The 24,299-nt window shown below is 43.7% G+C and overlaps 1 protein-coding gene across 3 annotated transcripts in view; it reads left to right on the top strand.

Moving 5' to 3' along the window:
* The window catches only part of ITPK1 (inositol-tetrakisphosphate 1-kinase), a 96,008-nt gene that overhangs the window by 25,847 nt on the left and 45,862 nt on the right, over positions 1-24,299 (top strand). For all 3 annotated transcript variants that reach the window (XM_085889497.1, XM_085889496.1, XM_085889495.1), the window contains one exon: positions 23,903-24,020. In XM_085889497.1, the coding sequence (XP_085745623.1) occupies positions 23,903-24,020 (118 nt within the window). The remainder of the gene's footprint in view (positions 1-23,902; positions 24,021-24,299) is intronic.

The following is a 24,299-nucleotide window of genomic DNA, read 5'->3' as shown; positions in this document are numbered from 1 at the left end:
TTCAATTACAACTTGATTTTATTATCCGAGCATCAAGTCAGGTCAGTGGTATCCAGTGTCCCTTGAGAGACAAAATTCTTCTTCGCCCAACAGTGAGTTCCAATACGTTCACCGGCAACGTCAAGGACGGTGGTCTTGAAGGCACTCCACAACTCTTTAGGATCCCCCAAAGCACCCAGACCCCCCAAATTTCCACTCAGCTTGTTCGCAAACTCTTCAGCTACCATCTCATCCTTGAGCTTGCCAACATCTAGCCTAGGCTGGGATGGTACCATTCTCCTGGATTTAAGGTGCAGCTTCAGAGTTTCTACAACAAGCCTGTGGTCAGTATTGAGGAACTGAGCACTCCGTTAGATCCTGCAGTTCTGGATCATCCTCCAGCGACCATCAACGAGCACATGGTCAATCTCCTTTGCCACACTGCCAGCGTTGCAATACTAAGTCCAGCGATGAGCCTGTGGGCATTGAAATCATGAACCAGCCCCCCTTAGTCTATGACTTCTTGCAAAGTCAAGGAACTTAGTGCTATTCTGGTTCACAGTTTCTGACCCATGGGGACCAACACAGGTCTCATAACCATCTCTATCAGTTCAAATTGATGCATTGAAATCCCCCAAGACTTGAAGAATATCTCGCCTGGAACACTGATCAACTACAGACTTCAGTGTGCCAGAGAATGCGTCCTTCATGATGAAATCACTCGCCTCAGTCGGAGCATAAACAGAGACCAGGGAAATGACACCCAAGGAGTGACTAATCCTTCGTCTCAGAATACGCTCGTTGACCAGTGTTACCTCTTTGGACACAACGACAGCAACTCCATGAGTATGGTAACCATCAGAGCGACCAGACCAATAGTAGGTGTAACCACCCACCATTATCTCGCCGCAATCCGGTCTACGAAGCTCAGAGAGAGCTGCAATCCCGATGTCCAAACGCTTGAGCTCAGATGATAGCAGAGACAGGTGATCATCCTCTCTTAGGGATAGGACATTCCAGGCACCTACCCGAAGGGACCGCCTCAGGTTAACCCAAGGAGACCGCCGTCTGGTGGACGACACCTCAGCGCCACCCCGACACACTACCACAATCTGACCCGGGAATGTTACCCCATGGTTTCCCTCCTATCATCAAAGATTGGTGGTCCTGAAAGCTTTGCCTCAATCCCATCGAGTGAGCTGCCATGCGAATGGCAGCTACACAGGAGGTACTCCCACGGAGTGGGTTTTCAGATTTCTTTGCGTTTTTGTGTTTTGCGGAATGAAGTGTTTTACGATGGCCTGAGTGCAAAACCTGCCACTAACCTCCTGATAAAAAGTAACCCAACTGCAGGAGGACGTCCGCAGACACAGTTGGACACTAGATATGGAAGGCTGTTGGCTCACAAGGAGCTCCTCCGCCCTTTGACGGGTTTTGTTTTTAATCCTGCTGAGTGTCCATATCCAAACACCTTCCTCACCAGAAAACCTGGTGGGGGAGACAGTTTAGTCGCCGACAACTCGACCATGGAACAGGTTAGTGCAGGTTTACATGGTACCTGTAGTAAGTCACAGATCTCATCTGACCTGACCTGACAACAGAACAGCATCAAGTGGTTTTTACAAAACATGATGCATTCATCGTGTGCATCTGTCCATTTGCATGAAGAGCCTGGGATGGATGGTCTTGCACATTGAGACAATGCCATTGCAAAACTAGAGGGGGAGCACTCGGGAGAGTGCAAAACCTCCGCCGCCACTACTGCTGGGTCACTCAAGTGAACCTTATATCTTATTCATTAAATATGTCAACAGTGCTGACAGTTATAGTTCTTTTCTCCAACATTTTGGGGGGGGGGGCTGGAAATCGCTTAAAACATGTAGAAATGCAAAAAAAAAACAAATCGAAATTTTGTTGAAAAAAAGTTGAAAATTTTTTTTTTCTCTAACAATTTTTTTTTTTGGGGGGGGGTGGAAATCACTTAAAACATGTGGAAATGCAAAAAAAAAATTTTTCTCTAAATTTTTTTTGGGGGGGTGGACCAAGTCCAAAATCTAATGGCATGATCCTTGGACCATACCTAACCCCTCCACCAAGTTTCGTCGAAATCCGTCGAGGAGTTTTTTCCGTAATACTGTTAACAAACAAACAAACAAACAGAAAGGGGTGAAAACAGTAACCTCTGATCTTCGATGGCAGAGGTGAATTAGTTCTTGCACAAGGATTGTGGTCACATTGCCAGCTACCAACAGTGTTGTTACCATGTATGAAATATATTGTAGAAACCTGTTGGGAGCAAATGGTGGGGGGGGGGGGGCGTTCTTCTGGTTTATCAAAATATTGTTGTGGGCCGGGGGTCGGGGGCGAGAATGACTACTAGGTGGGGAAAGCTTGCGTCGTCTCCCACCAAACTCCACGAAATTGTAGGCCGCCGCTCGGAAAACTCCGCGAGCCGGCGAGTTGTCTAACTGACCGTGGAGGCCAATATTTCAACCGCGTAGCGTAGGGTCTATTTGTCTTTAACCAATTTACCTAATTAACGACGCGATTTTGACAACCGGGGAAACCACGCTCTCGGCACGTCTTACTCGAACTGGGTCACTCTACCGACTGCGGTCGAGTTCCAATTACCGTCTACCACCTCCGGTTCGGGTGCAGCCGAGCGGAAACTGCCAAAGCAGTGCCAGCTGGAATGAACGGATTATCGGGTATAAAAACTCGGCTAAACTCAGATCCGAACCATGCGGGACCAATGCAAGAAGGGACGGAAACCAACTGGGGGCATTTCCAACAAGTTTTATTTACAGTAAATGAAGACACAAAGCAAGACTTAACGTGAATATGCAAAAAGTATTTACAATGATCCAAAAACACTTATTCAGTTCTACTTAAAGATGGGCCCACACACACACACAGACACACACACAATTTGAAATGAAACCCAGAGTCTTTATTGGACCCTCGCAGCCATGGAGAGTGACAAGCTAGGGGCCAGAGTTCGGTGGTGTACCTGACCGTCGGAGGAAGCGCGTGCTCCGCGATGCGGCACTTGACAATGGTCGCTGGTTTGGTCTTCAGTTGGATGTGTGGGACTCGAGGTTCGTGGTGGAGCTCGGGTTGTGAATGGTCGGGGTCCACAGAGGGGGTTCAGGGTCACTCTTCCCTTCCTCGTAGAGGGCCAGCAGAGACGTTCGCTGCCTTGACGCCCACCAAAAACTCTTCAAAAGAACTTTTAAAAGATTCTCCAAGACCCCAAAAAGACTCTCCAAGTCCTCAAAAAGACCCTCCAAGACCTCAAAAAGACCACCTGCCTTAGATAGTGCTCCGGAATTTATGGACCTCCCTCAGCGGGGAGGGGCCTTGGTGAACACACCTCGCTGTCCGCCTCTGATTGGACAGGTCCTACGGCCCACCTTTCCGGGGTGGGGCCTTGGCCCCTGCTGGGAAACCCAGCCACTCCTCCATGCGGACCCACACTCGACGAGTAACAGTATCAACGCTGCAAAGGCCCCTGTCGGGAAACCCCGGCCAGTCTTCCACGCGGGTTCATACTTGACGAGTAACAGTATCAATGTTGCACAGGCCGTCGTGCAAGAGTTACAACGTTTGTGGAAGAAACGTTGGTGGAAGCGGCAAGGAACGGCTGCAAGACCTTGCCTTGGCAAGTCAGAGTGCTTGTAGATAGCGGGTGGGTTGTGGATCGTGATGGGGGAATGGAATGGTTGTTGGTTGTTCGTTGGAGGGTTCGTTGGATGTAAAGATTTAATAACCTAACTGAAAAGAAATCGCAACGCACGCCTTTGATTCTCCCACTAGACAAAAGGAAGGGGATCTGACTACACACATACTTAATGACATAACTGACTTTTAGGACATCTGTATGTTGAATGCAAATGGTTTCCAGATCTGTAACAATAAATATCAGGTGTTCACATAATTTATAGATATATTTTATACGTCAAAAGAACAAGTTCATTTTGTCATCATGACAACGGTTCAAGTTAGTTGTGGATTTTCATTTCGAGAAAAATAAAAAAGTACAGGGTAGTTGATGAATCATGAAACTTCCCTCATTTCTCGAGGCGTTTCCCTGCTACATGTACGCACTTGTCCCATCGATGTGGTCATGCCCTGACACAATCTGGTTAGGAATGTTGGGGTTAGGAATGTTGCTTCCTTCTCAAATTCCTCATGCTTGCTCATTCCCTTCTCTGACTCCGACTCTTCCCAACCTTGTTTCCCTTCTCTCCACACTCTCCAACCCTTGTACCAATTTGGAATTTGGCCAGAGAGCCAGTGATATCTCGCCTCCTCTTTGCGAAGGACACTGCAGGATCTTTAACTTCCACCAACTAATGCTGGCAGATAGGACTCCCAGTTTATCATCCATCCGAGGGACGGCAACACATAGATGCCTCGCTCTCACTGTGAAACACCTGGTTAACAGTTTATAGCTGGGTCGGGATTCAAACCCAGATTAGACAGCTCAGAGGGGAGTGTGCAAACCTCTAAGCTATCCTGCCAATCCAGTAGTTTTGTACATGCACAGCCATGTTAGCCAATCCCTTATTGATTCACAGATCTCAGCTTATTTAGGTGTTGACACAAATTCATTGGTCGTTTGACCTTTTCACACTCATGATGGATAGAATGTTTTGCAGCATTCCTGTATATGCTATCCTCCCAAGAGTTTGTGAATACTCTTTTTTTTTTTGTGCACTGTGTTCTGATGATTATTAACACAATACATTGTCATTCCCAGTTGAAATGCGATTCACCAATGGCTGTCAGAGTGTGGGTCAGACTGTTTGCATTCCACTTTGAGTCCTGTGCTCATGATGCTTGGATCTCCGATTCTAATCCCATGGAAAACATATTGATTTGTCCATTGTCTCCTAATGATGTCCTTGTCCTACTTCATATAATACATGCGCAATCTCCTCGATAATCTTTATACTGTATCACCGTTTACAAAAATTCTAAAATAATATCAACGAAAAATTACTTAAGCTCATGTGGAATTGAACAAAAAGTTAAATGAATAATATGTGCAACACAACTGCTGTATTCAGGAAAATTCAAATGTTATATTTTACTGACTATAGTGAAGAATTTTTAAAAACTTCTTAAAAAAAATTACTTTTTAATTTTTAGATTGTTCAACAAAGGAAAACAAAAAAAATCCAGTGTAGAGTGCATAATTATGGGACACTCTGTCTGTTTATTTATTAATTTTTTCAGGCTCAAAGGCTCGTGGAGGAGCTGCGACACAAATCACACACACATGGAAGCAGATACATATATGAGAACACCAGACTTGTCTTTACGCACAAACACAACAGCCAAGATGGGGGGGGGGGGGGGGAATGACATCACTTCCCAGAACACTCTGGGTACCAGCGCGGACAACTTTTTGACTTCACTTTTCTCTGTTACACTCAGCGAGGCAATCTAGGAGGAAATTTCTCCTCCCCATGGATGTCAACCTATGAGGGATTTTTCGTGCTCTATCTTTTAAATGCTGAGCATCAAGCTTCGGTATAAAGCAGCACGTACCATTTTAAAAGTCTTTGGTGTGACTTGGCGAGGGTTTGAACCACCGACATCACAGATTCAGAGTGGACGCTCTTGCCATTACACCACCGAGTGTACCTGTCTGTTGATGCAGACCTACAGTCCGACACTAACCTTGTTTAACCTGAATTTGATATTTACTTTAAGGAACAAGCTATACTATTAGAACAACGGATGTAACCAACAGGACATTGATCGAGGTACGCGAACCACCGTGGGAAGCAAGGAGAAGCTGAAGTTTCGGACGTTAACCCTCAGACAGATTAAAAGAGACGAAGGGTGAATGCCCGAAACGTCAGCTTTCTCCTTCCTTCACACAGCAGTTCGAACAACATCCTCTTGATTTCATCCATAGTTCTACCTCTCCACTGACGCAGACTTGTATTAGCCTTGTTGTATCACGATGTTGCTGTAGACCTGTAAAAGTGCGGTGGGAAAGCATCCAACCTTCCAATAGGGTTATAGTACTCCGAAAGGCTGCTATCTCATGTAATCCACAAAGTGCTTCTCCCTGAAACAGTGTGTAGAATTCTCATTTGGCGTACATATTTGTTCAGCATATCTCGATTGTTTGTTCTGTCGGAGCAAACACCAGGACATGACGGTATCACATTAAAAAAGAAACCGACCATGCAGCTCCCTCCACCCTTCCGTCCAGACAAGAATGTGGCCAGGCCGGGCAAAATATCTTTAAATTTACTCTTGTCACAAACTAGCACCTGTCCTGAAAAGCTTTTTAAATTATTATTTATTTATTCCCCCCCCCCTCCCCCCTCTCCCACGAAAGGTGAGTGTGACACTTATGGGAAAGAACAGTTTACGAAAGATGAAGTCATTTTATTTTAACTTAACATCCACAAGCAAATTATTCAAAAACTATGAAGGGTCTTAAAAACAACAATAATAGTGAGGTACATCATTAACAAAAGTGCCAAGGACTGTGACACGGTGGACAAAAGCACAATTTTTTTTAACAAAAGCTTTGCCCATGTATAAGGATCAAAAAGAGGGTAAGCTCCAAAAAATCTGATGACAGGAAGTGTATTCAATGACGTCACAATAGACTAACAAGATGATAGAGCAAATTAATGTATAAAATAAGGTTGTGAAGTACTGCCCCGAGATTTTGAGTCATTAATTTAATATTTCAAGAAACAGGTAATTGAAATATAAGCATTTTTAGCTTGCCTGTTCGAAGAACAGAGAGCTATAGCGATACCCCCGGCGTGAGCGTCAGCGTGAGCGTCAGCGTCAGCGTGAGCATGAAAATGTTAAAGTTTTTGGTGCAAGTTATTTCCTTTCTAATGTTTTTATCTACCACACTATTTTTTACTGATTACAATATACAAATACATATATTGCTTTAAAATTATTTGGATCAGACTTCACTGCAATGCTTTATTAAAAAAATATTATTAGACTAGTTTACTATCTTATAGTGGGCTCATTCTTCCGTACGGTACGTATCTTAGTCTTCAATTCGTTGCCAGTCACCGTGATCACGAAAGTAGTAATTCACAGAAAAAGCAAAGAGGACCAAAAGTTTACGACAGGTATGCTGATGACATCATGATGTCAGATATTACACTTACCATTATCATTTTTTTTTTTTGGAGCTTACTTTTTTTTCTTGAAGGTATACCATGGAGATGCTTTGGTGAAAAAATTGTGCTTCTGTCCACCGTGTAACGATATTTTCACTATGATACCCCACTATAATATTTGTGGGATGTTAGGGTAAGAGTGAGTCATAAATAACTAGAGGGGCACTCGGTAGAGCGCATACCTCCGCCACGCAATGCCTGATCCACGAGAACACATCGGGCCCAATGAATACATTTTTGAAATATCATGCTATACAAGACTATATCACTTTTGGCCCCATCTCTCAATGGTGAAGAATCACTTAAAAAATTAAATAATTCTTGAATCCAGATCCGGATTCGGATATTCACCAAAATCCAATCAATTTATCCTTGTCACACACCCAACATGTCCACCAAGTTTCGTCTGAAACCATCCACAACTTTTTGAGATATCGTGATATATATAGTTTTTAGCCCTATCTCTCAATGGTGAAAGAATCACTTAAAAATTCTAGTAGTCTGATCCGGATCCGGAGCTTCACCAAAATCTAATCAGTTTGTCGTTGTCACACACCCAACCTGCCCACCAAGTTTCGTCTGAACCCGTCCACAACTTTTTGAGATATCCTGCACACAAACACACAAAAACAGACAAGGAAACAGACAGGAAGTGGTGAAAACATAACTTACTTCACCTTTGCTGGCGGAGGTAATAACACCTGCTCCAAGGCCTTCGTATACTGTCATTGATAAATTGAAAACATCACCATGCATGCCGCGCTGACCGGATCATCAGTCATGACCTCCGTTATTGGCTATTCCAGCTCTTTCATATCGAGGCAACGACATCGGTGTGAGCTCGCAATGTTTATTGATGGCCTCCAACTGGCAAGAAAGAGCTTCTAAAGCACTCACCAATCAGAGAGATCCCGAAAAACACATTCACTAATGAGGTGCGAGAACCTTTTCTTCAAAACATATCGAATATACATTTACTCCGGTGGCAAGATAATAACGTAATGAGCTCCCTTACAAGGAGCTTCGGTGTACGAGGAAGCCATGAGGCCTGTCAAAGCCTGCATTGTGGTTACCAACATGGAGTTGCTTGTGCTTGCTCAATTATTTATTTAAATGCTGAGCTTCAAGCAAAGAAGCAGCACGTACTATTTAAAAAAAAAAAAGTATTTGGCATGTCTATGCCAGGGTTTGAATCGCTGACCTCCCAGATTCAGAGTTGACCTCTTAATCGTTAAGCCTCCAAGTCTGGATAAAGATAATAGAAGAACATTAAATATTGGATTTTAACAGCTAGCAGGCGCAGCCCCATATTTGCCTATCGGAGCACGTTGCTGGGTAGAGTCTGGCCTTGAATGTTGTATTTGGGAGGGGCCGCTGCTCTGGATGTCATTGCCATACACATCAGGAGGTTATTGTTCAGGGCATGAGACACAAAGGCAGAAAGGCTGGTTTAACCAGATCATTCTTTGTAATTATACCAATACTGTACCGGTATAGGTATGAAAGACAAAAGGGTGTAAATTGTAAATGCTAAGCAAAGTTAAAAAAACATTTGTCTAACTTGTTTGCTCTCGAATTACATCAACTAGTGTGCTAGCTTGCCTTCCCTGGACAAACGTGAGGAATGAGAAGGTCAACAGTGTATGAGTGAGGGTAGTGACTCGGCACCTCCCCAACGTGAGTGGAAAAGTGTTTGCGCATCGCCTCAAGAGAATGGACAAAGAAAGAGAGGGGGGGTTGTGGGGGGCATGGAAAAAGGAGTAGTGCCTTTTGGTAGCCAGGAAAGAGTGTACAGAGCTATGATGATGTGATAAGGCCTGTCATTATTTGGGCCCATTTCACAAGGCTGACAAGTGCCCAACCCAGAAGTGAGTGCAATGCTCTTGTAGGCTTGAATGAGGAAATCCATGAGTCATGGTTTGGTATAGACTATAGATGGTATCTGTAGATGGAAAATGTTACCTTGCCAATTGGTCTGCTTTTTGTTTTTTTTCATGAGTCATCTTTCTGTTACGTATACATGATGGGTGTTGGGGGGCAGTCATGGGAGTGGGAGGGGCTGGGTGGGTGATGGGGGGAATGTGGTTGGTCTTCTTTCATATTCTTTAATACTACTTGCTAAACTGTGGACGGGAAGTGGTTTGGTCTTTGATATTTCTTGGCACCAGGTTAGAATGCTTGCTATCTTGTGGTTAATGTGGTTGATGCCTGGGTAGCTACTCCTATACTATAAACAAATTTTAAAAACCCAGGTTGTTTGCATGTCACATGTGAACAGCAATCTTCAGCTACAAAGGACGACCATGATGATGACAAAAACTGCTGCTGCCTGTTCCTCATAATTTGCTTCCTATTTGAGGAACACAGGCCTTACACATAACCAAAGTGCATCTTTCCTGTATCTAATTTTACTCTTTAATTTTTAAGATTTATTGAATGGAACGAACTGAATATGAACAGAACCCTTCCCTGACATACAGTTGGCAGTTACAACATGTTGTCGTGCTGATGGGGGTGCTTGCTAACGTGGCCCACCAGGCCGAAGCAATATGCTTTGAAGATAGCCGATTTAACGAAAACAACGCTCGAGCGGCAAGCGTAGTTCCTTTTCCAGACAGGGTCCGCACCTTGTCGGTACTTAATATCCAACTTATCGCAATGAATCACTCCAGTGTTATTCCCATTAAAGCAAATCAATCGTATTTGGCGGGATAGCAAAAGTGACGATGACACGTTTCTTAAGAAATGTACAATATATTTTCCCATGTGTGCGCAAAGCAAATAGTGGGGTTAAGCAATTTGGTTCACTGTGTCTGTCTCTATTTCTCCATGAACATCAGTTTATGATTGGCGGGATAGCAAAAGTGACGATGACACGTTTCTTAAGAAATGTACAATATATTTTCCCATGTGTGCGCAAAGCAAATAGTGGGGTTAAGCAATTTGGTTCACTGTGTCTGTCTCTATTTCTCCATGAACATCAGTTTATGATTGAGGAACAACTTGATTCCAATTGAATGTTATATTTTGAACACGAATCAGAATATCAACCTTTAGCTTAGCAGTGCTTTGGCTCTGAAGTCGGCCAGGTCGCACATTGGCAGAGAGGAGTGAGATAATATTTTTACTCTGTCTGCCTGTTTGGCAGTAAAACAAAATTCAAAATCATTCAAAACAGGAAACTTACTGTTTTTAAGGATGTTATAATGGACACAAATAACTAACGTAACGTGTTAAATAGCGTGGTGTAAAAGAGGCTGCGTCAATGGCGGCAAACTTCCGAATTTTTTTTTTCTTATATAACCTTTAAAATTTAAATTTTATTTAAATTATATTTTATGCTTGAACACTGTAGAATACAAATCCCCCTTTTTGAGACTTTCAAAAGCCTTCCGTTTCGCAGTACTTGGACAAAATATTAGGGATATTACATCATCTCAACCAATAAAATTTTCATTTTGGTTCACTTTTTGTCATTTGGTTCACCGCCCATGTCTTTTTTCTTCTCAAGACTGAGTGGGGTGGGGTGAGGTGTTTTCTGAAATCTCTGTGCACGTGCACACGTACACACACACACACACACACACACACACACACACACACACACACACACACACATACACACACACACACACACACACACACACACACACACACACACACACACACACACACACACACACACACACACACACACAACCAGGCAAGGTTTTGAAGAGACAAGATACTTATAGGGGAGAAGGCAGGAATGACGATCTGAGTCCTGGCTGGGGTGTCTTGTGGTGCTGTTTGGAGAAAAAGACTCCTTGCTGCTGTATCCGTGGAAGGCCAGGAAGGAAGGGCTCAGTCGGCAAAGGCGTCAAACCAAAGAGGCAGGCCAGAGCTGAAAGGCGAGAGTCCAGAGTGGAAGGCAACAGAGGGACATTCCGGTCTTTGCCTGTTAATAAAATCCCCGCGTGGTCCGCGTCACAATTGCCGATGGTCCCTAAGACTCGGACAGGCCCATTCAATTCCATTACCCCCCCATGTGTCCTCTCAGTCGCCAACCATTGTGTCTGTGGGCAAGTTGCCATTCATACCAGTACGCATGTCTGAACCTGTTTTGCGTGACACGTCTACTGTGAAGACGCTACACCCTACATGACCTCGTCTGACCTCGCACCAGTTAAACATGAGGGAACACGTGGACAAGATATCCAAACCTTTTCTAAACGATACAGTTGGCCCGAGCCATTCCCTGAGATGGCTCACGAAGGACATTTACCCTGTAGCTTCACTTAATTTCTATACAAACTCTTGTTCTAAACCTTATGCAAACAGATACGGTGCTAAACGCTTTAATTCTATCTTCGACCACCCTCCCCCCCCCCCTGATGAATGTAACCATATGAACTATTTGAGGTACATGTGTCCAATTTAAAATACAGCACTTCAATAAAACAAACAGTCATGGGCGACGTTCCCACAGTTATTATTCCGGAATACATGATATGAGTGTAGTTAAACATTGATGTGGACTAATGAACTACTGAAGAGATTTCAACTGCACATCGCATATGTATGAACTGTAAAACAATGAAGAAGTGATTCGATTTTGGGTTCAAAAGGTCAAACGTCTAAGCCCGAAGATTATGTGACCTCTGATCGAAAATCTTTGTTACCGCAATAACTTATGAACCACTGAAGAAATTTCAACCCAACTTGGCAAAAGTATAGAATGTAATAAAAAGATGAACCGATTACATTTTGGGTTCAAAAAGCCGAAGGGCATGTGCCCTGTGATTAAAAATCATGATGTTTGCCACCTAAGGTGGACAGAGGTTATGTTTTCACCCCTGTCTGTCTGTTTGTCTGTGAGCAGGATATTTCAAAACGTTGTGGATGGATTCGGACTAAATTAGGTGGATGAGTTGGGTAGGTGACAAGAACAAGCTGATTCGATTTTGGTTCAGGTCTGAATCCAGATCCGACCTATCAATGGGATACAAAATGTAAACTGTTAAGCCTGGCGGTGGTATGCGCTTCACTGAGTCTTCACCATTGCGAGTTAAGGCCAAAAACGAGATATAGCATGATATTTAAAATTGGATAGATGTTCAGGACGGTGCAAAACGGCGCTTGAGATTCACGTGCCCAGCATAGTGTCCAAGAACCCTTGGGAGTCACGTGCATGGCATGGTGCACAACGGCATTTCATAGTTTAATGGGCAGGTATGTAGAGTCATACCTTGAAGTGAAGCATAATATATACCATGAAGGAGCCGCGCAGACACAAGGACGACGGACGCAGTCCACCGGATAATCTTTTCCCTTGCTGTTTGATTTGGGTTTGCAGTTTTCAGTTTCCACACATTCGCTGTTAGTTCAGGATGAAAGGATAAAGCTAACACCATTGCTGACATGAATGCTGATAAGGAAACATCTTAAAGTAAGAATGACTCATTGTGTGAAAGTTGCAATGATGTTGCTCAAGAGGATAATTGTGCCATGAAATGTGAACTCTGTCGATGCTGGTTTCATGCTGCATGCCACAATGTGTCCAAGAGGTTTCAAGAAATAATCAGTAAATTTCACAATGGGGAGAGCAGTATACATTGGTACTGCAGAACAAGCTTGAAGAAGAAGTTAAGGGTTTGAGATCTGAAATGAAGGAGAGCAGTGATAAGTGTGGTGAGAGTTATTGTGATATGAAGAAGGAACTTCAGAAGATCAAAAATGAATGAGTGTTCAGCCACAGACCAAACACTTGGTAGAACTTCCAACAATATGCCAATTGTCCTTGCAATTGAGGTTATAGGTTGGTTACTACCCATATGGATGAGTTGAATGGGAGGGAACGTAGAAAGAGTAACCTCATCTTTTCCGGCCTCCAGAGTCTGAGGGTGATGGTTCAGAGATCAGAAAATAAGAAGATAAATACAATGTGGAAACCATCATTTGTCAGGATCTGAGGGTCCCCTCATATGAGATTAAGGCAGTATATCGTCTCGAGACGAAAGTGCAGGATTTGTCTTGGCCCTTAAAAGTCATCTTGGGTAGTTGTGAAACAAGAGATGAGGTGTTGAGTTGAGTACGTGACATTCCAGTGAAGCAAGGTGGATGCTCCAGACAGATTGCCAGAGACAGGACCATGATAGAATGAAATGAGCACAAGTAGCTCAGAGAAGAACTGAAGTCCAGACTCGAGGGTGGAGAGAGTAACCTGACCATACAGAACGGGATGATAGTGAAGAAGAGGTTTCATCCAGGCCCGTCATCGGCTGGGAAGTAGATCACACGGTCAATGTGATGATCGTGTAAATACGTTTGGTTCAAGTTTAACTTCCACGGGTTCTTTAAGATCGGCTTTGTTGACTTCACGTTCTTCTTCAAATTCAGGAACAGGTAAATCTAGTAGACCAAGTTTAAAATCTCTGAAATGTCTTTATACCAATTGTGACTGCATGCTTAACAAAAGGGATGACATGAAAGCTCGAGTGTCGATTGATCATCCAGATGTTGTTGCATTGACTGAGATTTTGCCAAAAAAATGCTTGTGATGAGATTTGACTTTGTGAACTGCATTTACAAGGATATCAACTTTTTGTTCCAGACATTATGAAGAGAGAAATTGTAGTTTATGTTCAGGACACTATTACAGCATCTATCGTCGACATGGAAGAATGCTTTTTCCAGGAGTCAATTTGGGTAAACATCACTCCAACTCAAGGATCCAGTTTGTTGTTTGGGTGCATTTATTGAAGTCCTGCAAGCTCTTTCATTAACAATGCTGACTTGTGTTTATTCTTAATGAGAGTAACTGAATTAGATGACCCAAAGCTGGAGGTTGTTGGTGATTTTATTTACAAGGACATTAATTGGGAGGTTCACCAGACTGTTGGAGCAGGCTCGAGTTATTTTCTGGGTATCTGTTAATGGTTTATTTTTTATATCAACACGTAGATTAACCCACGTGGATTCGGGAGGGTCAAGAGCCAAGCTTACCCGACTTGGTTTTATCAAATGGGGAAGACTTGGTAATAAATCTGACGAGGTGTCCACCGATAGGAAAGAGTGACCATGCAACACTGTGTTTTGAAATCGATATGTATTATCAGTTGAAGTGTGATGAGATGGACAGTAAGAGTTCCTATCATGGAGACTGTGACAGTATGAGGAAAAGTTTAAGCCACGTTGACTGGGACGGATTATGCAGTACAAGAAACATGGAAGCTTTTTGAAAGCAGGATGAAAGCTTGTATCGAGGAATTTGCTCAAGTGCAAAAGAAGAGTACAAAGAGTAAACCCCCAGTGGATGTCTGCGGCTGCAATGCAATCAATACGTTCTAAGCACAGGAAATAGAATAGGTACCAGAAAAACAGGACTTCGGCAAATTGGAAGGAATATATTATTGCATGAAATGAGGCAACCTTAACCATCAGGCAGGTAAAAGCAAACTTTGAGAATAAATTAGCATGTGAGGTGAACGTAAACCCGCAGAGTTTCTGGAGTTATGTAAGAAACCAGACAAAAACAAAGAGTGGAATTCCTAATTTACGGCAGCAGGACGGTGTCTTCACAGGGAATGAATTCCAAAAAGCACAGACACTTAGTAATGTTTTTGCTAGTGTGTTTACAGTTGAGGACTTTTCATCCACACCATTGTTGGGAAAATAGGGACAATAGTGTGTTCAACATTAAGTGGAGTTTATGGAGGAGAAAATGGAGAAATACTTGTTGAAATTAGATATCAATAAGTCCACTGGCTCTCATGGATTGCATCTGTGACTGCTGAAAGACGTATCAGAAAATATGTAAACCTCTTACAATCATCTTTGGGAAGCTTTCGAAAGAGGGTGAGGAACCAGTCCTGGAAGCAAACTAATGTGGTGCCCATCTTCAAGAAAGGGAAGAATGGAATCCAGAAAACTAGTGTCCAGTAAGTTTGACATCTGTGGTAGGCAAACTGATGGAGAAGATCATCAAGCATGCACTTGTGAGCCATCTATGGGGAAGTGATCTTCGAAGTGATGAACAGCATGGATTCAGGAGTGGTTGGTCTTGTACTACTCCATTACAAACACTGCCCGGAGATAAACACCACTTGGACACGTCCGGAGATTAACACCATTTGGACACATATGGAGATAACTGCCATCGGTACATAACCATCGTCCGGACATATCCAGACATAACCGCCATCCGGACATAACCAATGTCCGGATACATCCGGACATAACCACCATATAGATATGTCTGCAGATAACCACTGTCTGGACACATTCAGAGATAACCACCATCCGGAGTATCAAATAATGTGTGAATACAACTCTGGACATTTATAAGCATTACAGCTGAAATACGATAAGCTCTAGAATCTCTCAACCTGAACCGAATTTCAAAATTTTAAATGCGGAATTGACCCAAGCAACAGTTCCGACTGCTAAAAAAAAAGGTGTTCATTTGTCCAATTCGCATATTTTTGACACTCCGGATGTCTCCGGTCATCTCCGTATGGTGTTTAATATGACTGCGCTAGCTTGGCAGTGATTAGCGATTGGTTATAACAAACATCACATGGAGACGCCCGGATTGAGAAGCAATGTCCAAATGAGACAAACAAACACTTTTGTTTTAGCAGTCGGAACTGCTGCCAAGGTCAATTCTGCAGTTTAAATTCTGAAATTTGGCTCAGGTGAAGAGTTTCGAGAGGTTATCACAATTTCGGAAATGAAATAAAGCCCTGAACACTGGTGTCTCTTGGTGCTTATAAGCATTTTGATGTATCCAGAGATTTGTAGGTATGAAGATGAGGCATTTGATGATATGAGTGAGGAAAGTGGAAAAAAAACAACAACATTTGAGCGCTTTATCGTAAGGAAACTGTTGTAGATTGTTCCAAGTCAAGGCATTGTTGAGCAGGCTGAACAGAATGGTGAATTAAGACCCCAAACTAAATGACAGAGGGCTGACAGGGGCTGTCCAAGGATGATGCATTGATGAAAGATAATTAAACAAAGCTATTAATTATCTTCAAAAGGGGGGTTTAAATGAACCCAAACACCCAATTTTCATTCATACACTACCTTGTAGTTCCCTTATAGTTTGCCTGCAAAGTTTGGAGCTGCTAGGTTTCATGGTTTTGGAGTGATGCAAGAGGACTGACGGACTGACACACACTGACATTTATTTTTATAGATATATACAGGTAGTGGACAAAAAAGTTGAAACGCCTGGGCAAATGAGGGACACCAAGTATATTGAAAGCAATGGCTTCAACACAGGTGTGGCCCATGTGTTATTTAATCATCTTAATTTATTTAATCATCTTAATAACATTTATTAATTTATGTTATTTAATCATCTTAATAACACCCATGTGTTATTTAATAACATCCCAGCATGCTTCGGGTCATGGATACAAATGCTACGCAGGTCTAGTTGCCTATAATTATGACTTTGGCTTGCATAGCTTCAGGAGGAGACTTTGGTGACTTTGAAAGAGGGTGATTGTTGGGACGCATTTGGCAGGAGCTTCAGTGACAAAGACAGCTCAACTTGCTGATCTTTCACTAGCAACGTTGTCGAAGGTGATGTTGCATGGAACATCAGGAACAAAGACATCAGCAACTGGCAACAGTGGGCGGAAGCGCATACTCCAGGATCGTAATATCCGTGCATTAATTTGAAGTGCAAGGCAAAGCAAGCGAGCAGCTGCAGATTGACTGTAAATTTCAACCTGGGGCACAAGCAGCCTGTTTAATTAAAAACGATCCGCCACGAACTCCACCGATTGGGATACTATAGTCGGGTTGCAGTGTCCAATTGCAGTCATCCAACCACTCATCACACCTGGCAATGCATGTTTGTGAGTACTGTGGTGCAAAGAGCACAGGCAATGGACTACTGAGCAATGGAGAAATGTTATTTGGTCGGATGAATCATCATTCACAACGTTCTTGACAAACGGATGAGTGCATATGTGGTGCCAACCTAAATAACTCTACAACCCTGAGTGCTCGGTTTCAACAGTGAAGGGTTCTGGTGGTTCTGTAATGTTGTGGGGCACATTTTGCTGGCATGGTTTGGGTGTAGTCATTCCCTTAGATGGCAAGGTCAATGCCAATCGCTACTTCATGGTACTGAATGATCATCTTCACCTCATGTGACAGCATTTCTTTCCTGCCGGGAGAGATGTCTCCCAGGATGGCAATGCCCCATCCACAGAGCACGTGTGGTCACCCAATGGTTTGATGAGCATGACACTGATGTTATCCTTATGTCATGACCTTCTCAGTCACCAGATCTGAACCCAATCGAGCATTTATGGGATATTCTGGAATGCCACCTGATACAACGTTTTCCACCTCATTAAACAGGTGTGAGTTGATTTACTTTCTCACGGAAGAATGATGCCGCATCCTCCTCCTGCAGAATTCCAGACACTGGTGGTCTCTATGCCACGGCGCATCATCCGGACACATCCAGACATAACCAACGTCCGGAGATAATCACCATCCGGATACGTCCGGACATATCCACCATCCAGATACGTCTGCAGATAACCACTGTCGGGACACATTCAGAGATGGCCGCACGTGGTGGCCCGATGCCCTATTAAGGGACACTTACTGGCCGCACGTGGTGGCCCGATGCCCTATTAAACGACTTTACATTGGTGTTTCCAGTCCAATATATATATATATATATATATATATATATATATATATATATATATATATATATATATATAAATTTATCCATGTACGCATGTGGCCCACCGTCCATTGCATTATAGATCGATTTATGTGGGGTTCATTAGGCCACGATTGGTGCACCAACTTTATTACCCCGTGCATGCCAAACGAAAAGTAGGGTTAAGCAATTGGTTCATGTCCCTCTGTCCGTTCATCTGCCTGTCTTATCAGTTTATGATCGAGGAACAACTTATTTAAATCGAATGTTATATTCTGAACACAAATCCGAACATAAATAGAAAGACAAATTTGCTGTTTTGCCGTATTTTGCCTCTGAATTCGTCCCGATCGTACATGCGCAGAGGAATGACGTAGTATTTTTTTTACTCTATCTGTTTGCATGTCAGTCAAAGTCAAACAAAATTAATAAATCATTCCAAACAGGAAACTTACTGTTTTAAAGAATGTCGTAATGGACACATACAATAAGCATGAAGAACGAATATAATGTGTTCGATAGGGTGGTGTAATAGCTGCTGGAGAAAATGCTGGTAAAATCCATAATTAATTTATTTATATGCCTTTAAATCTTTATTTAATTCTTCCAACAGCTCTATAAATCTTGATTGAAATTGAATTATACACTTGAACACTGCATAACACAAATTGCCTTCATAATACTTCCAAGAACCATGATATTGTTACGGTCCTTTCGCTGGGTCACAAGTGGCCTCTCTCGGATACGCTTCCCGACCTTTGACCCTGAAGCCGCAAGCCACGGATGACTTCGACCTGACGGGTTGTTGAGCAACCACGGACGTCGTTTGATAAGACTAAGTATGGCAGGGTCCCTGCTCCAAGATTTGTGTGACCTTACCGTTGATTTAGCCCCGCCCAGATGGGGAACTGTGCTCTCGGCCTCCCACCTTTGTCTATTACTTTTGTATGGCTGAGTGAAATGGTAGGTGGGCTGCCGGGTAGACGAGTGCAGTGAATCAGTGGGGTGCAACCCTCCCTTCTATTTATTTAATGCTATGTCAATCCAATGAAGGAAAGAGACAATCAAGCAGGTTTGGAAACAACAAATCTTGTATTAACTTTAATAAAAGGTATGTATTTACAAAAATGCAAGTATTTACAGAAATGCAGTGTCACATAAGAAACAGTCTTACCCCGAGCACTCAAAGAAATCCATTATACAGGGTGGCCATAAAGTCTGGAAACGTAGGTGAATATTCTGTTACGGTTGTGGAAATTCGCATTACACCATAAAGAGTCCTCAGGTGAGATATCTCAATAAGTCCATGTGTAGTTAGCCCACACCCGTTGTATAGAGGGAATATGTGTGATTCATCCGGGCTGCGACGCTTTGAGTTGGCCATTTTTTCTTTCTCTATTGTTATTTTCGACCATTAAGCCGCCAACAATGCAAACAGCCACTACCTTTACCTTCACAACTCCATTCCACAAACATCGCTTCACCGCCATTCCCAAACGACACCATAACCATCAAACTACCACAGAAAACACTCCACTCCCTTCCCCTTTCTCCTTCACAACCAACAACCGCACCACCTGTGAATACTGAACGTCGGGCTGTCTAGGGCCCGTTCGGCGATTGGTGCCAAACGCACCAAGCCGCGAGTGCGAATGGCGGCCTTTCCGGGGGAAAATTCGGATCCAAAATGCTTCACGCCCACTCCCCCTCCGTCCAATGGGCGAACGCGAGGCGGCTTGGCCCCATCTCCAAGCGCGTGTATGTGAAGTCCGTTTATGCAAATATGTGGATCAAGGGAGGTTCACGCCCCTTTTTGCCTAACCAATGGCTGAACAGAGGGTGGCGTGGCCCCGCCTCCAATCGCGTTTTGATCCGCATATTTGCATATCAGCTCCTCCTGAGACCTATAAAGATACGAGTGCAAGGCGACTCGCGCGGCGGGAGTGTGGAACTAAAAGAGGGTGAAGTTGAGCTTGGAAAGAAGTTGCGGAGGAGTTACAGGGAAGACGGCAGACGGCGACGAGGTTGCGGTGTGGGGGTCGCTTGACTCGTCGCGAGATCCAGGCCAGCCAGCCATACCCCTCTCCCTGAGCATCAACGATTTCCCCCTCCATTCGCGCTGAGATAGTGCCGAGGGGGGGCCCCCGTTCCTCCCCCACCCTAAACATGGTGCCAACAAGACCGCTCGCGCGGAACACGCCGGAGAGGACTCGCCGACCACGCCAGGGCACGGAGTCGGGGCGCAGCGGCGCAAACATTGCGGCTTGCCCGCCATCGCATCACGAGGACGCGGGTAAAACCTCCCCGGTCTCGTGGACCTGGCCGATCCTCCAGGATTTACATACATTTGATGTATGGGACCTGTCTGCCTCCTCGTCTATGAGGGTGGCTTTCTTTTTCCTTTGCTTTTTGTGTGAATGCTTGTGGTGGCGCCGTCTGTTAAGTAAAACTGTGTAAGTGTTGCCGTGTGTCGGTCTTAGTCGGTAGTATCTCTTTTACTGTTTCTTTCTGTGCTTGAATACGTGCCTTTTATTATTATTACTGCGACTGAATATACGTGCTTGCTTTGTGTCTGTGTGTCGCGCAATAAAATGCTTGCTTGTTGAACTGTTCCCGCTCTGCCTCGTCTTCTTTATTTTTATTGACTCTCCATCCTGCATCGCGTAAGAGATTGGTAGTGGGTGTAAGTTCCCGGTAACTAATCTGAACCGTCAAGGTCGACGATAACTCCGCTCGGTTATCTCTGCAGTACGGAACGAACCACTTAAGCGGTTCGTGTCCGAAGTCGACCTGCGGCGAGGTACGATCGCCCGATTAACCATCCGCGTAGGTACTTAGGTAGGTCGAGTTTGGCGAACGACCCTATCCTACGCGGATGGCCGATTGGCACGATTGTGGTGAGGTCGAAAGACCCACCCGTGACTAGCTCCCGGCATTGTTCCGAGAGGGTCACGACTGAATTGTCCGTCCGGTGGGCGACGTGCCGCGATTCGAGTTACGCGGCCGATCGCACGCCGGCGGGCGCGAATTCGCAACAATACATTATAAATGGTTTATTGACATTACATTACAATTCATGATGTGTTCAATGACAGCATGACATGTCCAATGTGTTGTCCCTCATGAGAAATGCACAGTTCAATGTGCTGTGCAAAATTGCAATGAACGCGGTGCATAATTGCAGCATTTCCATCAATCCCTGCTCATGCATCTGTGATGCGTTGCCTCAGATGATTAGTGTCTGATTTTCACTGAATAAACCTGCACCTTCAGCATACCCCAGAAGAAGTAATCAAGGGGGTTCAGATCTGGCGAGCGTGCAGCCCATTCCACAAGGCCACGTCGTCCAATCCAGTTAGGGAAATTATCATCCAACCATTCCCTCACAGTGGATACAAAAAAAAGAAGGAAACAATGGGGAAAGTTATACCTATAATCACATTTCCCTTTCCCCTGATGCGAGGATGGAGAACCTAACTTACCAATCACCAATGAAATATCGAAACTCCAGGACTATTTTACGTGTCGGATGTTGGATGTAACTCCCTGGGGTCATTTTCAAATCAACAACTATACATATATATGATCTCGATATGTAGCATTAGAGGGTGTGGTATGTAAGAGGGACAGTATCGGATTTAAAAAAGGCTCTGCCAGTACGGCTATAGCAGCCCGAGACCGATTGACGCTGCATTCTGTGGTGATCCGTAAAGCCTGCATCTTCTAAACTGCGACTCAACGTCATCTTATTAGTGTTAAAGACCATAAGAGTGATGTATGGGATATATCAGTCGCCCTAAACTTCCGGATTTTTTTTGCAACGATCTTTAATTTCATTATTTTATTAAAAATTTAAGTACTGTATATACGTGAACACTTAGTGAATTGCCATCTAGAATATTGTGTGCAATTCTGGTCACCACAAGTCAGGAAGGACATAGCTGCACTGGAGAGGGTTCAGCACAGGGTTACGAGATTCCGGGTCTAGCTCGACTTGGATATGAGGAGCGGCTGAAGGAGACGGGGATTTATACATGAGAAAGGAGGTGGTTATGAGAGGATATTATAGAGATGTTGAAGGTAATGAAGGGTATGGAAAAAATAAGGATAGAAGAGAAGAAGTATTCGGCAGAGTAGACAGTGATAAGAGCAGGGGCCAGAGCCTGAGAGTAAAGAAGAGGATAGTTAAGATGGTAGTAAGGTAGGGGACTTTTACTCTAAAAGTAGTTAATGCATGGAATGGTCTCCCTGGAAAGGTAGTGGCTGCAGAGAGGGTAGTTAAGTTTAAATTGGAATTGGATAGGTACCTGGAAGTATTGGAGAAAGAAGGGTATGGGGATTTTGACAGAACTTTTAGGTATCTTTAGTGTTGATGGTTGATTGCATGCATCTGTGCACAGTCTTGTCTGTGGGGATCTCGTCAAGGGGTGGTGTGTGGTTGATGTGTGTTTTTCAATCAAGAACCACCTTCGACCACCCCCCCCCCTTCCCTCAAAAATTTAAAAAACAGCACAATTTTTGTCTTCTTCTTCTTTTATTTAAATAATTAAAATAAATGTATTTCCCCATCTTTATTTTGACACACCCATGGGATATCCTTGGGCATGCCACATTGTCTCAGCCACATTCCTCCCCTCATTCCCATCATGAAATTGGGTCGTTTTGATGGATATAAATTGGTCTAGTGTTGATGTGGCACAGGCATGATGGGCCGAATGGCCTCCTCCTGTGTCTAGTTTCCTTGTGTAACACTGCTTGGAGCATCGTGTTCTATCAACACTCCATTTTAATTTCAAGTGAGAATGAATGATTGTTTCCGAGCTACCAATATGCCTGGTGTTCGCTTAATATTTATGGTGGCAGGCTAGGGATCCTAGGGTCCTGAGTTCAAATCCTGCTCGGCCATTGAATTAATACCAGGTGGGGTTGACTCAGCCTGTCATCCTTCTGAGGTCAGCAAAATGAGTACCAGCTTGCTGGGATGAATTGAGCCATTCGAGTATCCTGTGTTGGATTGGTGACCTGTCCAGGATTGTGCCCAAGAGCTCAGGAGACTGCTTTGGCAGTACTGATGCTCTGTACAGTCATCCCCAAAAAACCCCAAAAACTTCCAATATCAACATCTAATTTTTCTACAATATCATGCATCATAATCAGATGATTCTCTGTAATCAGCCATTGTGTGCAGCCCATGGCTGCTGGTTGCATCATTTTCTGAGGGCACAGCTGTGCCACTGATGCAGTGCCCTCTATTACCATCACACCGGCACTCATTTCCCTGATGTAGGAAGGATGACAGGCTGAGTCAATCCCAACTGGTGTTAATTCAACAGTAAACAGGAGGAGGAGGAGATTGGAACTATACTCAGTGCAGAGCATTGGTGCTGCCTAAGCAGTCTCCTTGGCTATTGGGCACACTCGTGGATGGGTCACCACTCCGACACAGTATACCAGCATGCAGGCACTCATTTTGCCGACCTCGGAAGGATGACAGGCCGAGTTAACCCCACCTGGTATTAATTCAACAGCTGAGCGGGATTTGAACTCAGGACCCGAGGATCCAAAGCCCGCCACCTTAACTGTCAAGCCAACACCAGGCATTCTCTGTAATTAACTGTTGGCAAGGGGAGGTGTAGGGTTTGTTAATATAACATTGACCGGGCAAGTGGTAATTGCGACACACAAAGAAAAGAAAACTGATTTGTAGTCTTTTTGGGTATGTTAGTTATTGAACTATTTGTTAAATAAATAATATCATCTGGAAATGGTTGATGGTTATTAAAAACAATTTGTACTGAGTGAATGTAATTTTTTTTATGAGTGAGTATAAATAAATAAAGAAGGAAAGCTGCACAATTGTTCATTTGATGTGTCACAACTGATGTTAGCCTCTAAAATGATGGACTTGTATTTTGCTGTTCACTTTGCCAGAAAGAGACATTTTATAAGGCAGCGATTGTCTATCATGGGCATGGACGTACAAGTTCATCGGTTTGGGTGGCCTGGACCAAGCAGAAATTATGAAAACTAGAGTGCTTGAATGTTTCTCATCAACCGCAAATCTTTGCAGGATTTCATATCACGGCACCCAGAGACGACCTTGCTGGATCCTCTGCACTCTATCCGATTGCTGCTCAACCGTTGCCATTCCTATCAAATGATACAGGAGCTGGATCTGTGTCAAACTGGTAGGCCTTGCTGCCAAGATGTGACATCACACATCCATCATCTCTTTAGTTGTGCACAACTTGCATGTCAATGATTATGAGTGGTGCGTTGATGCCCATATTACCATTCATCCTGGCATTGTGTATGCTTTGTGTATGCACCTGCTCTAAGGAATATTACATTTATCCTGCAGGTACTGGGCGTGTATGATACACAATCATATATTTATACAGATGTACCAGACTTCCATAGTTTGGCACATATATGCTTCAACATTAGTTAGTCATATTAATGAATTT

The sequence above is a fragment of the Eptatretus burgeri genome, chromosome 7 (assembly GCF_056783735.1).
Source record: "Eptatretus burgeri isolate ZD-2024b chromosome 7, Ebu_testis_v1, whole genome shotgun sequence".
NCBI lineage: Eukaryota > Metazoa > Chordata > Myxini > Myxiniformes > Myxinidae > Eptatretus > Eptatretus burgeri.
This window is presented reverse-complemented; position numbering and strand designations above follow the sequence as displayed.